At 37.5% G+C, this 19,246-nt stretch overlaps 1 protein-coding gene and 1 pseudogene across 5 annotated transcripts in view; both read left to right on the top strand.

Moving 5' to 3' along the window:
• Positions 1-17,750, top strand: part of MTRF1 (mitochondrial translation release factor 1) — a 32,744-nt gene extending 14,994 nt beyond the window's left edge. For 3 of the 5 annotated variants that reach the window (XM_032496055.1, XM_014552005.2, XM_032496054.1), the window contains 4 exons: positions 1,722-1,839; positions 3,376-3,512; positions 6,828-6,926; positions 13,531-17,750. In XM_032496055.1, coding sequence (XP_032351946.1) covers positions 1,722-1,839; positions 3,376-3,512; positions 6,828-6,926; positions 13,531-13,644 — 468 coding nt within the window. In that variant the 3' untranslated portion in view covers positions 13,645-17,750. The remainder of the gene's footprint in view (positions 1-1,721; positions 1,840-3,375; positions 3,513-6,827; positions 6,927-13,530) is intronic. The other 2 variants (XM_006176269.3, XM_032496056.1) reach the window with 2 other exon arrangements.
• LOC116668680 lies at positions 16,046-19,246 on the top strand (annotated as a pseudogene).

Here is a 19,246-nt window from a genome sequence, read left to right as displayed (position 1 = left end):
TACTCTACCACTGAGCTATACCCTCCCCCAGAAATTACTCTTCATCTCTGTAGTATTTATTGAAATTTTAAGTTAGCCAATACTAGCATATTTCTATATAAAGCTATATAATTTTTGCACTGTATAATCTTTTTCTTCATCATATGGTACTCATTTTAGAGGAAACAGAAGAGCAATCAGCTAAGTTGTTTATTAGATTCTAACCTTGACTCTGTTATTGGTGTACTTTCTAAGGAGAAAAGTCAAACTTACTGTTTGTCATTCATACAAATAAATGATAAATGTGGAATAAAATATTAGGTCTCCTCTCAAAAACAGCATATTTTGTATATATTTGTCTATTTGTGTGTGTGTGTGTATGTGTGTGTATGTGTGTATATATATATGTATATATATATATATATATATATATATATATATATATGAAAATTTTCTAAGACTGTCATAATGAACTATCACAAACTTAGAGACTTAAAACAACAGAAATCTATTCTCTCACAATTCTAGAGTCCAGAAATCCAAAATCAAGGTATTGGTAGGGCCATGATCCCTACAAAGGTTCTGGGGGAGGATCCTCCCTTGCCTCTTCAGCTTCTGGTGTCTGTGTGTGTCCCTTGGCTTGAAGCTGCACAGCTCTAATCTCTGCCTCTGAATTTCCATGGTCTTCTCTTCTCTCTTCTCTGAATGTCTTGTTTGAGGACACTTGTCATTGGATTTAGAGCCTAACTGAATAATCCAAGGTGATCACATCTTAACTCAATTACATCTGCAAAGACCCTTTTCCCAGATAAGGTAGTGGTTAGAACAGAACGTACCTTTTTGGGTGCCTTCATTCAGTCCACTAATAAGCACACACACACACACAGGATTCTCATTATTCACAATAATTATATTCTATAAAGTCACAGTGAAGGCTGATGTAGTGAATACCAAACCATTTATTCTAGGGGAACTATATATACATATCCCACTTAGATTATAATCTTAAATCCTAGAAACAACCTATACTGGTACATTCTCTTGTCTTTATTTTACAAGAGAGAAAATGGTGTTCAGAAGTGTTAAGTGACTTGCCTGAGGCCACCTTGCTAACAGGTGCCGTAGCTGAAAAGTCAAACCATGTCCCACTGGCCCCAGAGCCGGCGCGTCTTGCACTGCGCTGCCCTGTCCCTCCTGTCTTCATCCTCTGCTCATCTCTGCAGGAGCTGAAACAAGAAAGCCGAGAGTCACTTTGTTCCACCTCACTGGGAACATGTACTTGTAGAGTGACTTGAATTTTTTGCTGCTCTGCATATGTCTGCAAATGCTCTGACAGTGCTACCATAATTGATCTGAGGGAACAAATACATTTAAGCTAGTAGGTGTACTTGCAAATACAGAATCAGGGAATAATGAGAATCAACTTTATATATACACACATACTTTTTTTTTTAAAATATATTTTGTATCTAGTGTAACTTTGTGGGATGATGGATGGTGAAACTTTGGAAAGATTACATAACTCAGTGATCTCGTAGCTTTGTAAATCAGTGTTAAAAATGACGTCCATTGGAACAGGGAGTTTATGGTTCTTTCTTTGGTGTAAGTTATTTCACCTCTTAGTCACAACGGCTATGACTTAACATGAAACAGAACAGTTTATTTGAAAAATGTGGGAATAACTTCAATATTAAAGTATTTCTTGAGTGTAGAATTGACTCATGCTATACTTTTTGCTCCAGGTAGATGTGAAAGTGGACCCCAAGGATTTGCGAATAGATACATTTCGAGCCAAAGGAGCAGGAGGGCAGCATGTTAATACAACTGACAGTGCTGTCAGGCTTGTCCATGTCCCCACAGGTAAGCAGATCCTTTTCCTTTGTACTTTCACCCTTTTTTTTTTTTCATATCTTATAAAACTATTCATGACTTAGAAATACTCTTATGTTGGTGTCTGGTTTCTTACACAAACCCTTTAAAGATGACATTGGAGTCATGGATCTGAGGTCCCCAATGTGTTCATATTCCCTTCTGTTTGGAAAAGGTACCTCCTTGGCTGTATGTATATATTTAAGAGTGAGGTTCTAAAAGCTCTGAGCGCACGGGTGCTACTTATCCACTAACAAGTTTCGACTGTAGGCCAGGTAGGTCATTAAGCAGGCTTCACCTGCCTCCTCTGCTGAGTCGTTCGCCATTCTTCCATCCACTTTCTGTCTTTATACACTGTGTTGGGAGACTTTACACATCATTTCATTTTACTTCAGATGGAGTTTGTGTTTCTGTTCTTGTTGTTTTAGTTGTGATTTTTAAAAGAAAGAGAACTCCAGGCAAGTACCTGGAAGACGTGAGCAAGTTGGTGCCTCAGCCCAAACACATGGCTGTAATAAGGCAGTCAAGAAATAAGTTTCAACCAGTAGAGGGGAAGTCTACTTAAAGTATTAGCTGGTGTAGATTGTAGCTTATTTAGACAGAGAGAAAACATAGTTTGGAGAGTAGAATTGTATGGAAAATTTTTAAATCTCCAGCAAACTAGTTACTGCTGTATCAGTGCAGCTGGCCTATCCTAAGAAGGTTTTTGGGTTTTGTGATTCAAAAAGTACCTTTCATTTCTGCTGTACTTGAGAGATTTGGACACAGAATTGGACACACATCTTCAGAGTGGTAGCTGCAAAGTTAGGAACACAGCCTGAAGTCTCAGGGGTCACCATTTCAGGGCTAGACTGGAGCTTGTAACAGGGCTACACAGTGAGCCACACCCACCCAAATCCAGAAATTGGTTTACCAAAACCAACCGGCTAACCATGTGGCTAGTTGTGTCGATTAGCTGGATTCAGAACCAAGACAGCTGAGAAACATTCACTATAAACGCTTCCTTTTAAAGAATTTGAGTAGTTTCTTTTTTTATCAGTTTCTATATGGAAAGTCATTTTAAAAACATCAGCTGTCTGTGTGCTTGTGATTTAAGGGGAAAGAGCTGAGTTCTCCTTGAGGAAGATAGAGAATGGAGTAGCACTTCATTGGGGGTGGCAGAAGTTTGCTCTCTGTTGAGCTGTGACAGTACTGAGTGAGCTGGAGCGGAGAGGCTGAGCTCTGGGAATAAGAGTATCTGCATATGTCACTGCATTCAGTCTCTCTTTTTGAAATACCTCACTTAGAGATCAGAATCTAAAGAGCCGTCTACAGCTCTTATCGTCCCGACCAAGGTATGGTTTCTGGAGTGTGCTAAATCCAAAATGTTTTCAATCCTTTCCTGATTAAACATCCCCCCCCCCTTTAAAAATGTTCTTCAGTTCTATCTTTTTCATCAGTTTTTTTGAGATATAATTGACACCTCAGTTCTCTTCTCATTTGGCTAAAGGAGGCTACAGTTTACCTCTGATCCCTGTGTTTTTTCAGGACTTGTAGTAGAATGCCAACAAGAACGATCACAGATAAAAAATAAGGAAATAGCTTTGCGTGTGTTGAGAGCTAGACTCTACCAGCAGATTATTGAGAAAGACAGGTGTCAACAACAAAGTGCCAGAAAACTGCAGGTAAGATTTATTTAGTGTAATAACTTAATGCCACTGTACAAAAAGTCATCATGTATATTTATGTGGTATTTATTCTTTTTTTTTTTTTTCATTTTCTTGGGTGGGGTGGGTAATTAGGTTTATTTATTTATTTAATGGAGGCACTGGGGATTGAACCCAGGACCTTGTGCATGCTAGGCGTGTGCTCTACCACTCACCTGTCACCCCCCCTCCATGGTATTTATTCTTGATCGAATGGAAATACGTTGGAGCATAGGAAAACATGCTATTTGTAAATAGCAATATTTAAAGCTGTTGGGTTATAGCTAAATTTGGACATACCTATTTCTAAATGGTAGAGGAGATATGTGTGAACTAAAAATTATTTCCAGTTGTTTCCTTCCCAGTTTACATAATGATTGTCTTTTGAGGGACTTAGTGTAAAAAATAGTTCTCTGGAGATTAAGAGACATTTAAGCTTTTTAAATTTAAAAACCTATGCTTTCATTATAATTTTATGTGAGATCAAAAATATGTGGCACTGCAAAAACTGGTTAATAGTGATTGCTTCTGATACAGTCTGGGAACAAGGAGCAGAAGGGAGTTTTTTTTTTTTTGCTATGTACCGTTTTGTACTTTTTGAATTTTACACTGTATACATTCTTAGTATTATTTATTTGACTGTGTAAATAGATGTTGTAAGCAAGATGTCATTTTTTTTCTTATTATTTTTATTGAAGTATAGTTGATTTACAATGTTAGTTTCAGGTGTGCAGCAAAGCAATTCAGTGATACATATACATACATACATGTATTTTCAGTTTCTTTTCCGTTATGGCTCATTACAAGAAAATGTCATTGTTTTAAGTAAACAAAGTGTTGTATGATTTTTAATTCTAAAAAAGGCAAAGTTTGAGAGAGATTGAAAGAAAATGGAACCCAGAAATAACTGCTGTTGTGTTATTTGTAGGTGGCTATGCTACAGTAAATTTGGAAGATTTTTGTGGTCTTTTAGGATAACTTGTATAAAGCTAAACATTATTTTTTTCACCTAGGTGCCCTAGTCTTTCACAGTTTGCTTTTCTAGTTCCCCTTACCCACATTCTGACCTGCCAGTAGTAAAAGTGACAGGAAAAATAATATATTACTCCTTTATCCGTGGTAGCCCCGGTTTGTGGCACTGCGTCAGTGTGTACGTTTGCAGATAGGGGTGCTCATTTACAAATCATTGCTTCTTGGCGACTAAGTGATGGCATACGCACTGCCAGCTCTGCCACATTTGATTTAATAAAAGACATTGGGATTTACTTGCCATTTGACATTTTGGCATCAGATGTTCCACATAGTAATTTTTAAAGTATTCAAGATCGGCTTTACGCAAATTGTACGCGTGTGTGTCTTCTTCAGTAGTCTGCTTTGAGAGGCCAGAGGAGCCCTCTGTGCCTCCCAGTTAACTTGTCCATCATGTGAAATTTTTTAGTAGATATTTCTGATGATTAGAAGTTTTTCTCCAACTAATGTATACAATGGCTTTTCTTTTTTCTTTTTTTCTTTTAATGGAGGTACTGGGAATTGAACTTAGGGCCTCTTGCATGCTAAGCATGCGCTCTACCACTGAGCTATACCCCCATGCCCCCAGCAGCCTTTATATGGAAGGCATTATGCCAGGTTCTCAACCTTGGCTCACTTACCACCTAGAAAGCTTTGTAGATGTCTAGGCCCCACCCCTAGAAATTCGGATTTAATTGATCTGGATGGGATCCTAGGTGTTCATATGGTGCTTTGGGATAGTGGTTTCCAAACCAGGCTGGTTACAGAATGGATGGCCTGGGAATGGTTTAAAAATATATAACCCGTGACTCAGTATATCTTAGGTTGGGCTTTGGAAGCTAATTTTTAAAAATTCTCAATATGGTGGATGAGAGTGCACGCTTGGCAGGCACAGGGTCCTGGGTTCAATCCCCAGTGCCTCTGTTAAGGGGAGAAAGAACTCTCCTGATGCTCAGCCATACTTTGGAGTTCAGTTTCATATTATTTGCTTTGGAGAATAAGTTATATAAGTGTCTTTTTTTTTTTTAATCTTAAAAGGTGAAAGTGAGTAAGAGAGAGTGCTGTGTGCGTTTTATGTGGGGGAGGGAGGGAAGATGAGCAGACTAGACTAAGAACACAAGTAACCAGGGGCGGGGTGGGTGGGATTAGCAGATATAAACTACTGTATATAAATCAGATAAAGAACAGGGTCCTAATGTAGAGCACAGAGAACTACATTCAATATCTTGTAATTGATAATGAAAAAGAATATGGAAAAGAATATATATGTGTGTAACTGAATCACTATGCTGTGTACCAGAAATTAACACAACACTGTAAATCAACTATACTTCAATAAAAAAAAATTTTTAAGGAAAAAAAGAATACAAATAATCATAGCATAAGGCAGACTGGTGTGCCATGAAGATCCAAGTGCATGGGGTTTCAAAGAAGGAAAATGACATATTTCAATTGTTGGGACCAGAAAAGACAGAGATGGTAGGGGAGTGTTGAGGAAGGGCATCCCTTGAGATGATGTTTTAGCAGAGTTAACAGACTTGCACATAATAATGATATGGTATAATAAATGACATTATAGAAATTTCACATGATTTTCAGAAACAATGTTGGGAAAGGTGGCCACATTATGAGGTGGCCTTGAAAGCTGAGTTGAGTCGTGTCTGCTCAGTAGACAAAAAGGAGCCTAAGAAAGAAATTTATCTGAAAACTCTGCTCTACAAAAACTAAGCAGGGAACATAAGCCGAGAAGTGGAGGATCACTCAGGAGACTTTTACAGGAATGTAGTGAAAGTAATGAGCCCTAGAACGATGGATAGTAGAAATGGAAAGAGCAGGATGTAATAAAACCCTTGAAACCATTGGAAGTGGGCAGTTAAGAGAATGGCATGATTATGGTCATTTCAGTGTCTGTAAAGCCCGGCAAATAGTAAGCACTCCTGAAATGTTTGTTAAAATGCAGGATGTCGAGTTTCCTACTTAGACCATAGGGGACATTGTGGGGTCACTTGTAGAAACCAGGAGGAAGAACCGATTGAGATAGAAAAATGATTTGATTTTAAATATTTGGAGTTTGAGGTACCAAAGAAACATGAATTCTTATCCCGTAGCTAAGCTTTACAAACCTGTAGTCTTAATAAATTCTGCCCATTCTTACTCCTTTTCACTTTGTATATATGACTTTAGAAAATATTTAAACTGTTAGAAGAGTCATTTTCAAGTACTTTCTCCATTGTATTAAAGGTAATTATAAAGTTCAAGTCTGAATTGTTTTCTGTGATGGCACAGGTGGGAACAAGAGCCCAGTCAGAGCGAATTCGGACATATAATTTCACCCAGGATAGAGTCACTGACCACAGGATAGCATATGAAGTTCGTAATATTAAGGTAATACCACTGCGTGTGCTTTATGTACCTTTTATTTTCGAAGAAAGTATAATCAAATTCTAGAGCATCATCTCTGAAATATTACCAAGTAATTTAAAATCATTAAGATAGTTTATGTTAGTACCCCAAATCTGCAAACATTTTTATTAGTTTGCAGATAAGAAATATGGTCTTTATGTAAATTTGAAACAACTTGCTTTTAAATTCCAAATTCTTTGTTATGCAATCACAATGTATTAATATATTTTCAATATATGTCTACCAAGTTTCTATTGCTGTGTAACAAATTATTGCAAACTTAGTGGCTTAAAATAATACCTACTTATTATCTCACGTTTACTGTAGGCACGACAGAAATTCAGGCACGACAGAGCTGAGTTCTTTGCTTTGATCTCACAAGGCTGAAATCAAGGTGCTGGCCAGGCTGCATGCCTTTCTAGAGCTTGGAGTTCTCTTCCAAGCTTATGTGGTTGTTGGCAGAATTCCATTCCTTTGAGTTGTAGGAGTGAAGCCCCCATTTTCTTGCTGGCCATCAGCTGTATGCTGCTGTCAGCTCCCAAAGACCAACCACAGTTGCTTGCTATATGGCCCCCTCCCTGTGCCCTCTCCAACTTTGAAGCTCTTGCAAGAATGGCCTTTTTAAGGGGTCACCTGTTTAGGTCAGGCCCACCTGAATAATATTCCTTTTGATTGATTCAAAGTCAACTAACTAGTCATCCAATCACTGGAAATGATATTCCATCATATTCACAGCTTCCGCCTGCACTTGAGGGAGGGAGTTATGCCAGGTGTGTACACCAGGGGGCATCTTAGAGTTCTGCCTTCCCCAGTGTGTCTTCATTAGAGTCAGGTGTTAACAATTATGCTGGGTTGGGTTGGGGCGGGGAAGACTGTCAGTTTGGCTTGAACATTAACCTAAATCCAGGTCGCCGGGATCACTGACATTAACACATTAATGGTGAAGCACAAATTGCCCTTCTTCTTCCTCTGATGGAGAAAATGAACTGGTTCCCAGAGAGGACTGTGTGGAAAAGGCAGGAGACAGGTTTTGATCCCTGTCCTTGGTACCATGTGATACCTCGGGCTTCTTTCACTTAATTCTGTCTCATTCTATACACAAAATTAAAGTCTTAATTTTACAAAGGAAATGTCTGTGTCTTTAACATATTTAGAAATTTCTTTGTCTCTTATGCCACTTCCTCTGTCTTCTCAGCAATTGAAGGCTGTCTTGCATAGGAATATGAGAGCCTTTTTGAAAAGGAGAAGATATTTGCTAACTTCCTTTTTCTCCAGAAACACGCAGTAATACCAAGCCTGTTGAGCCATATTATTAATTACACCATAATTTTTAAGTTGTTTTTCTAGTAGTGGTGATGGTTTTCCATGAGACAGACACATTCTGTGACCAGTAACATGTTTTAGAAGGACACACAGGTTCTCAGTTTGGTATTCAGTCATGAAACAGAGGCAGATTAACTGGCTTTTATAGTTATAAAATATGAGACTTTGGCTTAAATACTTAACATGTTATTACTAACTAAACTAGCATGCCAGACTCAGAAAGAATAAGAATGGGGGGAGGGTATAGCTCAGTGGTAAAGTGTGTGCCTAGCATGCACAAGGTCCTGGGTTCAATCCCCAGTACTTCCAGTAGAAATAAATAAATAAAAACCTAATTACTGCCCTCCCACCCCACCCAAAAGAAAAACCCAAAAAACAAAACAAAAAGAGAAAGAATAAGGGCAATCTTAATTGGTTTGATCTAATAATCACTAACCAACTTATTGGAATTCAAAAGAAACCATTCCAAGTTAGTAAAAGGAAAAGGTTTGAAAATGGTATGGGAAAAAAATGCAGTAAAACATTAAAATCTATACTCTGGACAGCAAAGAGACTAGTCAGAGTGAATAATTTAGGAACTGAATGGTTGCAGGTGAGGCTGGAAAGTGATAAAGGCCTTAACGCTGGGCAACCACTGTGACAGAATGGAAGGAGGGGAGAGGAAAGAAAGCAGGCACCTATGGGACTCTCTGAGCTCTCCTCCCTTATTCAAGGGCCTGGCCCTCTCCCTGCTCCATCCTCGTAGTTCCTGATGGAGCTGCTATGTTCCTCCATGATCATGATTTTGACCCAAGACAGTAATTGATTTATTTGGGGAGGAAATCCAAACAAGCCCCAATCAATGAGTTTCTTCCCAGGATGTTTAAACTGAAGACAAAGAGGATCATTCTCTCTCGGTGGATAAACTGAAATATGGAAAGCTTATGGGAGATTAGAAGCCACATTTCCAACCATGGGAAGAAAGCAATCTTCAGTGAGAGATGAATAAAGCTGATATATTAAAGTATTACAGAGTCCAAGTTCATATTGTTCACCATACAACAGGCCAGTAAACTGATGGATGAGTTGTCGGGGCAAGGAATAATGACTTTATTCAGAAAGCCAGCAGATTGAGAAGATGCGGGACTAGCATCCCAAAGAACCATCTTCCCCAAGTTTGAATGCAGACTTCTTTTATACTAAAAGGGGAAGGGGTAAAGTCCTGGTTCCAGCCAGACTCCAGAGGAGAGCTGTTCATTTATTCTTCCCTTCAGCCTTTCACAGGTGGGTCTGGTCAGGATGTTTCCTGTGAGCTAAACAAAGGTATTTTAGCCTAATGCTCATTACCTGGGAGGCAGGGGTCCCAGAGATGATCCATTACGTATAATTTAAGCTTATAGGCAACATCCCTTTAGGGATTAACAAGCAATAGAATCCAAAGGCTAAAATAAAAGAAATAGACCTAATATAGAGTCAGATTTGTTCTTCCCTATTTATTACAAAAGGAGCAAAAATGGGAGAAAAGGATGGAAAGAATCCTTATATGAATCCTCAGATCCATTTATTCCTAAGGCCCAGCTTCATTCCCAGGTGGTGGCATCACCCTGTATATTCTCGTCCTTGGGTTCTCTGAGGTCACCCAGTATTCTTATCATGAATTCCCTTGTAAGTAATTTTATTTTTATTTATCCAGATAGTAAGTACAGACTACCATATTGTTTTGTATTTTTATTCTGTTTCTCAAAGTCCTTCTGCAGATTCTTTAGCATCAGCCTATCTTCTGCCTTTTATTCCGATTACACCCGAAATTTACCCCTGCCCTGGGCTTTAAATGTACTTTGTTTCATACCTTTCCTTATACTCATTCTTTCGACTGAAATGCTCTTTGCTTCTATTTGGAGAAATTCTATTCTCTTTTTAAGATCTAATGCAAATTTTTTCTTCCTTTCTTTTTTAATCTCTTGCATTGTATTAGGATGGTTCTGTATTACCTGGCTCTTCCACTGGATCATGAACTTCTGAAAGTTAAAAACTGCAAGTCCTATTGACACATTGTAAACTGACTATAGTTCAATGAAAAAAATGTATACAAAAAAAAAAAAAACCCTACAACTCCTTTATCTTTGATCTTTGTACCTAGCACTCTGGTTAATCCAGTTGAATTTACTAAATGTGATGTGATTATCAGTCAATAAGAGTGACAGTCCTTTCAACATACTTTCCAGATGATGAAATCACCTTGGCAGTATCATAATAATTTGAGCTACAGGCACACTCATTTTGTTTTTGTATTTTAATGGAGGTGGCAGGCGATTGAACCCAGGACCTTGTGCATGCTAAGCATGTGCTCTGCCACTGAGCTATACCCTCTCCTACCAGGCACACTCATTTTATAAGCAGTTTTCACATTATGTTCAAAATGGTTTTCTTAATTTAAAAATTTAATCGTAGTGCTTTGCCTTCTGTTTAATTTTAAAGGTTAATTGACATTTTACTATATACTGGTATTTTGTGGAATACAAAGCTAATAGGTATATCTCTTCCCCTACAGTTTAATCTGAGAGATAAATGTGTACACTTGACCTAAGATTTAACTTCAAGATCATTGAAGAAAGACTAAATATAAGATTAGTTTATGCCTATATCTAAACTTTAAATGTTCTATGTTCCAGGTGCCAACATTAAAATATTTCTATTAAGCCAACGTCTGGATTGTGAGCATTTCTAAAATATAAGACTGCTAATTCACTTAAACCAAACAACTCTATTATGCGGAACCTTTATTACACAAGAAAGGTACTTGATGGGGGAAGGTATAGCTCAGTGGTAGAGCATGCACTTAGCATGCACAAGGTCCTGGGTTCAATCGCCAGTAGCTCCATTATAAATAAATAAGTAAAAACCTAATTACCTTCTTCCTGCCAAAAGAGAAAAAAAAAAACAGAGAGAGAGAAAGGTACTCGAAGTTATTATTTTACTCATTTCTCAGAGAGGAATTGCAGTGAAGGCTTAACTGAAACAGTTTTCATCCAGTGATGGAATTGTTTAATGGTTAATATAAGAGAGAATTTTTTTCCTTGATTTTTTATTTTGAAATTTCAAGCACACATTTTTAAAGTAGTTCATTTATACCCTCTACCTAAATGCAATAGTTGTTAACATGTTGCCAGATTTGCTTTCTCTTCCTCCTCCACTTCCCCTTTCTCTACATATGTATACCTGTGTTGCTGTTGAACCATTTGAAAGCACATTGCAGACCTCAGGACACTTGTCCCTGAAATATTTCAGCATAAATATTTTTCAATTACACAGGACTTCTAGATTTTAAAACCACTCTATTTCTTTTTTTTTTTATCATTTTTTTAAATTGAGTTATAGTCATTTTACAATGTTGTGTCAAATTCCAGTGTAGAGCACAATTTTTCAGTTATACGTGAACATATATATATTCATTGTCACATTTTTTTTCGCTGTGAGCTACCACAAGATCTTGTATATATTTCCCTGTGCTATTCAGTATAATCTTGTTTATCTATTCTGCATATACCTGTCAGTATCTACAAATTTTGAAATCCCAGTCTGTCCCTTCCCACCCCCTGCCCTCTTGGCAACCACAAGTTTATATTCTATGTCTATGAGTCTGTTTCTGTTTTGTATTCTTTTTTTTTTTAGATTCCACATACAAGCGATCTCATATAGTAGTTTTCTTTCTTTTTCTGGCTTACTTCACTTAGAATGACATTCTCCAGAAACATCCATGTTGCTGCAAATGGCGTTATGTTGTCATTTTATGGCTGTATAGTATTCCATTGTATAAATATACCACATCTTCTTTATCCAGTCATCTGTTGATGGACATTTAGGTTTTTTCCATGTCTTGGCTATTGTAAATAGTGCTGCTATGAACATTGGGGTGCAGGTGTCTTTTTGAAGTAGGGTTCCTTCTGGATATATGCCCAGGAGTGGGATTCCTGGGTCATATGGTTAGTCTATTCCCGGTCTTTTGAGAAATCTCCATACTGTTTTCCACAGTGGCTGCACCAAACTGCATTCCCACCAGCAGTGTAGGAGGGTTCCCTTTTCTCCACAGCCTCTCCAGTATTTGTCATTTGTCGACCTTGGAATGATGGCCATTCTGGCTGGTGTGATTTTCATTGTAGTTTTGATTTGCATTTCTCTGATAATTAGTGATATTGAGCATTTTTTCATGTGCCTCTTGATCATTTGTATTTCTTCCTTGGAGAATTGCTTGTTTAGGTCTTCTGCCCATTTTTGGATTGGGTTGTTTGTTTTTTTCTTATTAAGTTGTATGAGCTGCTTTTATATTCTGGAGATCAAGCCTTTGTCAGTTTTATTTGCAAGAAGTTTCCCCCATTCTGTAGGTTGTCATTTTGTTTTATTTATGGTTTCCTTTGCTGTGCAGAAGCTTGTAAGTTTAATTAGGTCCCATTTGTTTATTCTTGCTTTTATTTCTATTGCTTGGGTACACTGCCCTAGAAGAACATTTGTGAGATGTATGTTAGATAATGTTAAACCACTGTATTTCTAATTTAAGAAAAAGGAGAACTATTATAAATCACTTACAGACTAAATAAGTTGAGTTTGGAAGGTTGGCATGAGAATGTTCAGGAAGGCTTTATCTGAGCCAGGACTAGAGAATCTGGCAAGGCAGCAAATGGCCCAGAACATCATGCATCTTACCATGGCAGCAAGATACCTAGGCCATTAAGGCGTTCTAGTCTGTTTTGCCCTTGGGAAATAACGTGACATGATGAAAAGGGTGAGATTTTCAGGGCAAGAATAAAAAGCCTTATCTTTTTTAGGGTACTAGAGGAGAAAGGTTCCAGCAAACACATCTTCCCAAAGATGGCTTGAGAACCTAGGAGAGTTATGTCAGAAAAGTCTAGCAAAGGAATTTTAAAGAGAGAGAGGTGGATATCAATTTCAAAAGTTGATTCAGATCTCTGTTTTGTTGTCTGGAGAGCTGTAAGAAAGATCCAAATCCCAGAAGATTGATTTTTAAACAAAATGCTAATTTAAACAATTTAAGAAAGAATATCATTCCATTTACTCTTTTGGATTCACTTTTTACGTAGAAAAGCCAATATTAAGCAGGGATCCTCGCAAACTAGCAATTGTGTTCATTATATTGTAGATTCGTAATCCTTTGTCGCTATTAAATAATGACTTTAAAGAAACAAAATAAATATACGCTTACTTCTTTGTTGTGTTTCTCCTGTATTTCTGGTAACCAGGTTTTCCTAGTAACTCTCTCTTTTACCAGGAATTTTTATGTGGGGAGAAGTGCCTGGATCAGCTAATACAGAGACTGCTTCAATCAGCGGATGAAGAAGCCGTTACTGTATTTTTGGATGAAAACCTTAAGTCAGCAAAATAAATCCTGATTTGTTATTTATTATATAAATAAAATGGACCTATGTCAAGAAGCAGACAGAGGCGTGGAAATCCTTATGGAAGTTCATAAAGTGCAGCTAAAAATACACGGTACTCACAAATATATTTTTTAATGAATCAAGTCACATTTCTTGACCTTTTATTTTAGGTTTCTGGTAAAGTACAATTTAACTCTTCAAGTCGAAGTGAAATATGCATCATTGAAAAGAGAAAGTATTGAGAATTGATTATGTGATTTAGGACAGGTCACTTGTTCTCTTCATATGCCTTTTTTAACCATCTATAAATTACCCACATTTTTCATCTTCTACTTCAGGGCTTTCCCTATGGTAAAATTTAGTGGTATAGATGTATAAACTTCTTTGTAAACTCCTATTTAAAGACAAAGTACTGTTAATCATGTTAAAGTTAGGACTAAAGCTGCTACTTTTAAATAAAAAGATAAATAAAAGTTGTGGAAAATGTGAGTCAATAACCATGAGCATCTCTAGGATGCAGATTGTAGAGTTCTTTGAGAGCTGAATGAATTCTGCTCTCAAGTCAATATTTAAAGTAGACTCTGCTTGGTTTCTATTTCATACTGTTCTTTGACTTAATAAGCATCAATAGATGTGGTATAATATGAGGAATTCATGTGGTTGCTTTTGTGCAGTGATATATAAAACCTAGTCCTTACCTTACAGAGCTCCCAGCTGAGGGGGAGCCAAAATGAAAGTCAACAACTCTAATTCAAAGTGGCATGTTGTGCTTAGTAATTGTTCTCAGGAAGTTTCTTGAGTAAAAAAGAGAGTGGTTATTAGAGGAACTATATACCAGTGGAGACTAGCTAAAATAGTTTTAAGACCAATCGAGTCATTTGGAGGTAAAGATGAGAGAGAAAGTTTTTCCCCAATTTGCATTTTGAAATTTTTCAAGCACACAGAAAAGTTTTTTTAAATAATATTTAGGAAACAGTTCAGTGAACACTATATACTCTAGATTCAGCTATTGTTAACATTTTGCCACATTTGGTTTTCTTCTTATATGCACAGACACACACACACACAGTGATTGCTGGACTATTTAAAAGTTGGTGGCAGATCTCATAACTCTCCTAAATATTTCATCACATGCTAAGAATGAAGACATTCTACAAAATTATAACTCCATTATCACATCTAGTTTAATAATAATTTAATAATTGTATAATATGATCTAATAGCTATTACATATTAAAATTTCTTCAGTTATCCCCAAAATGTCTTTTTTTTTTTTTAGCTGTTTTTGTTTGTTTTGTCCAATCCAGGATCCAACCAAGATTCACACATTGCATTTGGTGGTATCTCTTTGGTTTTTGGATTAACCCCCAACCTTCTTTCCACATGACATTGATCTTTTTTTTTTTAATTTTTTTTTTTTTTAATGGGGAGAGGTAATTAGGATTATTTATTTATTTATTTATTTAATGGAGGTACTGGGAATGGAACCCAGGACCTCATGCGTGCTGGGCATGCACTTTACCACTGAGCTATACCCTCCCTCCTGACACTGACCTTTTTAAGAGTCCTGCGAGGCTGTTTTATAGAATAGCCTACGTTCTAAATGTTTCTGGCTGCTTCCTCATTCTGTTGGTAACTTTCATCTGTCCCCCTCAGTGTACTATAAAGTAAAATTATGTCTAAAGATTCAGTTCAGATTAAACACATTTGGCAAGACTACTTCATAGATGATGTGACATTTTATCATGTCAGGAAGTTCCACTTTAATGATGCTAAGTTTGGAAACTGTCAAATCTCTTCATTGTAATGGTACATATTCTTAATAGTGTTTAGTCTGTGGGGTAATACTTTGGCTTCATATAAGCGTGGGATTTCTCATCGTGCAAGGCAGCTTCTGAAATGACCCCAGGGTGATCCCTGTTCCTGGCATTCATGCACTTGTGTAATCTCCTCCCCTTGAACATAGACCAGATTTATTGAATCTTTTCCAACAAATAGAATACAGCAGAAGTGGTGGGATTGTCACTTCTGATATTAGGTTGTGAAAAAAACTTGCTTCTAGCTCTGTCTCCGTTTTTCTGTCTCTGCCTCTCTCTTGGGTCACTCGTGTTGGTGGCAGCAAGATGATACTGTGAGCAACCCTATGGAGTGGCTGTATTAATTGGAAAAACTGAGTCCCTTTGTCCAACAGCCCTGAGCAGCCTTCCAGCTAGACCATGAATGAGCTTAGAAGCAGACCATTTAGCCCTAGACCTGTCCTGAAATGACTGGACAGTCTTAACTGTGATTTCAGGAGAGCCCTTTAGTTGGACGCACCCCTAGTTCCAGGACCTGACCTTCAGAAACTGAATAAATTAAGGGTTCTTGGTTTCAGCTGCTAATTTTGGGGGTAATTTGTTACACCCGATGACCTTTCATCTCATTGACTTAACATCAATGAATGATCTTGCTTTGCCTGAAACAGCTATTAACATTTGGAGTTACAAAACGGTGATGTCCTCATTCTTACATTCTTTCCAAATTTATTAGCTGGCATTCTTTAAAGAAAGCTTCCCTTTGTCTTTCCTCTCACTTTCTCTGAGATGAGAGAGAATTTAATCCTATTTGAATCAATATCATTATTTCCCTAGGGGTAGGCATTTCCCCCTACTCTCCCCACCCCCCAGAAAAGTGATGTCCCTGGAGGATGTGATTTAATTTGAAATAATGTTGAATAGGGGGTTTCAGGGTACAAGTTAGAAACACAGAAACTGATTTTTGTTTTCAGGCATTTTATGTAACAGAAACGTTCATCCAAGGAAATGTAAATATTAAAATATTGTGTGAAACAAGGCAAAGTAAATACAGTCTAACTTGATGTTTTTCTCAAATCTCTGTATTTATACAAATCACTTGGCAAACTTGCCATCATGCAGATTCTGATTCAGTAGGTCTGGGGCCTGTGATTCTGTATTTCCAACAAGCTTCCAGGTGATGATGGATGCTGCTGGCCCACAAACACCACTTGGAGTAGCAGGGTTCTAGGTCGTCTGTTATTTAATCAACAAGTACTTTCAGTTGTTATATACTTTATTTTCATACAGTGAGATTCAGTTCAACTCATGATCTTGCTTTATTCAGATAGACCTATTAGTCTCCCCAATTACAAAGATAAACTTGACATCTTTAACTGTTAATAGAAAAGTGTTAGGAGTGTGCATACTACACCAAAGATAAATTAAGGTTCTTGTAAAAAATCCAGAGAGCCAAAGTTTATTGCCTTATATGCATAACACCTTTAGAATATCAAGGAATAAGGAAGGGAGGATATAGCTCAGTGGTAGAGGGCATGCTTAGCATGCACAAGGTCCTGGGTTCAATCCCCAGTATCTCCACTTAAAAAAAAAAAATTAATAAACCTAATTACTTCCCCCCTCCCCAAAATAGGATATCAAAAAATAAAAAGCTTTAAAAAATAAAGCTGGGGTGGGTGTGCATATAGCTCAGCAGAACATATGCCTAGCATGCATGAGGTCCTGGGTTCAATCTCCAGTATCTCCATTAAAAAAAATTAATTTAAAAAGAATAAATCATAGGGATATTTTTAATTGAGTCAAGGGACGGATCACTAAACTACTACAGTCTACTAAAAATTAAAATAAATTATTTTTAAAAGCATATGACTTTCATGTTGTTGGGGGCAGTAGTGATTAGGAAGACCTTGTGTTTGGGGCTGAGGTTTCTGAGATGCTGCTAATGTGCTAATGATGGTTCAGTGCATTTATAATTTTGATTTGTTCCCTTTTCTGTTTCTATGCCATACTTCAATACAAAGTTTTTCAATAATAATTTAAAAAAGAATTTTATGTATGTAACAGTTTTGAAACAAGTTAGCTGACAATAAGTAATATGGGATAGAAGTCATGCCTGGGACAGCTCACTAGGCCCGCCCCAACTGAGCAAGAGTGGAGCCACTGAGGGGAGAGAAATAGCTTAATGGTAGAGTGTAGGTCCTGGGTTCAATCCCCGGTGCCTCCATTAAAAAGAAAAGAAAAGAAAGGACCCATTAAAAAAATATAGTGGCGCTAATGAGTAAAGGCAGTGAGAGTCATTTTGGATATAGAAAAAGAAAAGTGAAGAGTTCACAGACTCAGAAGATGTCTTACCTGCAAGAGAAAAATGTTCAGAGTCACCCAGAAATGGAAATGGTGGCAATACCACTGATATGCTTCAGCCTCCTCCGAAGAAAAGATCCCGCTACTGGAAAAGTTCACAAATGGAGTTGAAGTTAGATTCCTGAAGAACTAACACCCTGGCTTGATGACTGAGACTTAATTATCAGGCAAAAACAGCTCTTCTATCTTCCTGCTAAGTCCTGTAGAGGACTATGCAAATTCCAAGGGATCTTGAGGAAACATGAATAATGTGTAAGCTGTTAAAGAAGTTGGGTCAGGAGTGAAAGAATATTGGAACGTAACATTGGGTACTTAGGGACTCTACACATTTGAAAGATCCAGTTTGCTGAAGTCCTCAAAGATTGCCGTGAGGCACCCTTCTCTCAGGTGTTTACAGCAACATCACATCTACGGAGAACTGGCACCACGTGGTCTATGCACCGTTAGACGCGAACTTTCTTATTTTATGACTGAACTATCTTCATGATTTCCTGGCAAGGAATTCTGCAACTTTATTTACTGCTAGCGATTCTGAAGTGGATCCTCCAAAGAGGATTATAATTTACAGTAAATTAAATGCACAGATCTTGAGACAGTCAATTGAGTTTGACAGTTGCATACACCAGTGTAACTACCAGCCCAACCAAGAAGAGAATGTTTCCATCACCCCTGAAAGCTTCCTCGTGTTCCTTTCCAGTCAATCTAGCAACCTGCCACTGCTCTCCCACCAACAGTGGTGGCCTCTATTATGATTTTTATTCACCCTAGCTTATTTTCACTGTCCTGGAACTTTATATAAATGGTCATAACAGTATGTACTCCTGTATATCTGGCTTCTTTTGTTCAATTTTTTTTTCATGGAGGTACTGGAGATTGTACCCAGGATCTTATGCATACTAAGCCTGTTCTCTACCACTGAGCTATTACTTACCCCTGTATTAACATTTTTGATACTCATTTACATTACTGCATATATCAAAGGTTGTTTCTTTTTTATTTCTGAGTAGTAGTATACTGTATGAATACATGGATAAAGCTACTATGAACATTCTTGTGCAAGTCTTTTTCTAGACATGTTTTAATTTCCCTTGGGCAAATGCCTGGGAATGAAATTATCGGGCATTTAACATTAAAAGAAACTACCAGTTTTTTAAAGTAAGTATACCAGTTTATATTCGTGTTATTAATATATGAGGGTTCCAGTGGCTCCCTATCATCACCAACATTTAGTATTGTTGATCTTTTTAACATTAGTAATTCCAGTGGGTGTGACACAGGAAAAATGTAGAGCGAGAGGATGGCTGTGTCTCAGATCTCAGTCAAATCTCTGGGATGTGCCCCACCCCAAGTGTGGGTCCTTCACTTTGTGCAGGAAAGAGTGCAAGAGCAAGCCACAGTTGAGTAAAGGTAGATTTATTCAGAGAGATACATACTCCATAGAGTGCAGGCTGTT

This window comes from Camelus ferus, chromosome 14 (assembly GCF_009834535.1).
Source record: "Camelus ferus isolate YT-003-E chromosome 14, BCGSAC_Cfer_1.0, whole genome shotgun sequence".
Taxonomy (NCBI): Eukaryota; Metazoa; Chordata; class Mammalia; order Artiodactyla; family Camelidae; genus Camelus; species Camelus ferus.
The sequence above is the reverse complement of the archived record's forward strand: the minus strand, read 5'-3'. Positions and strand labels throughout refer to the sequence as shown.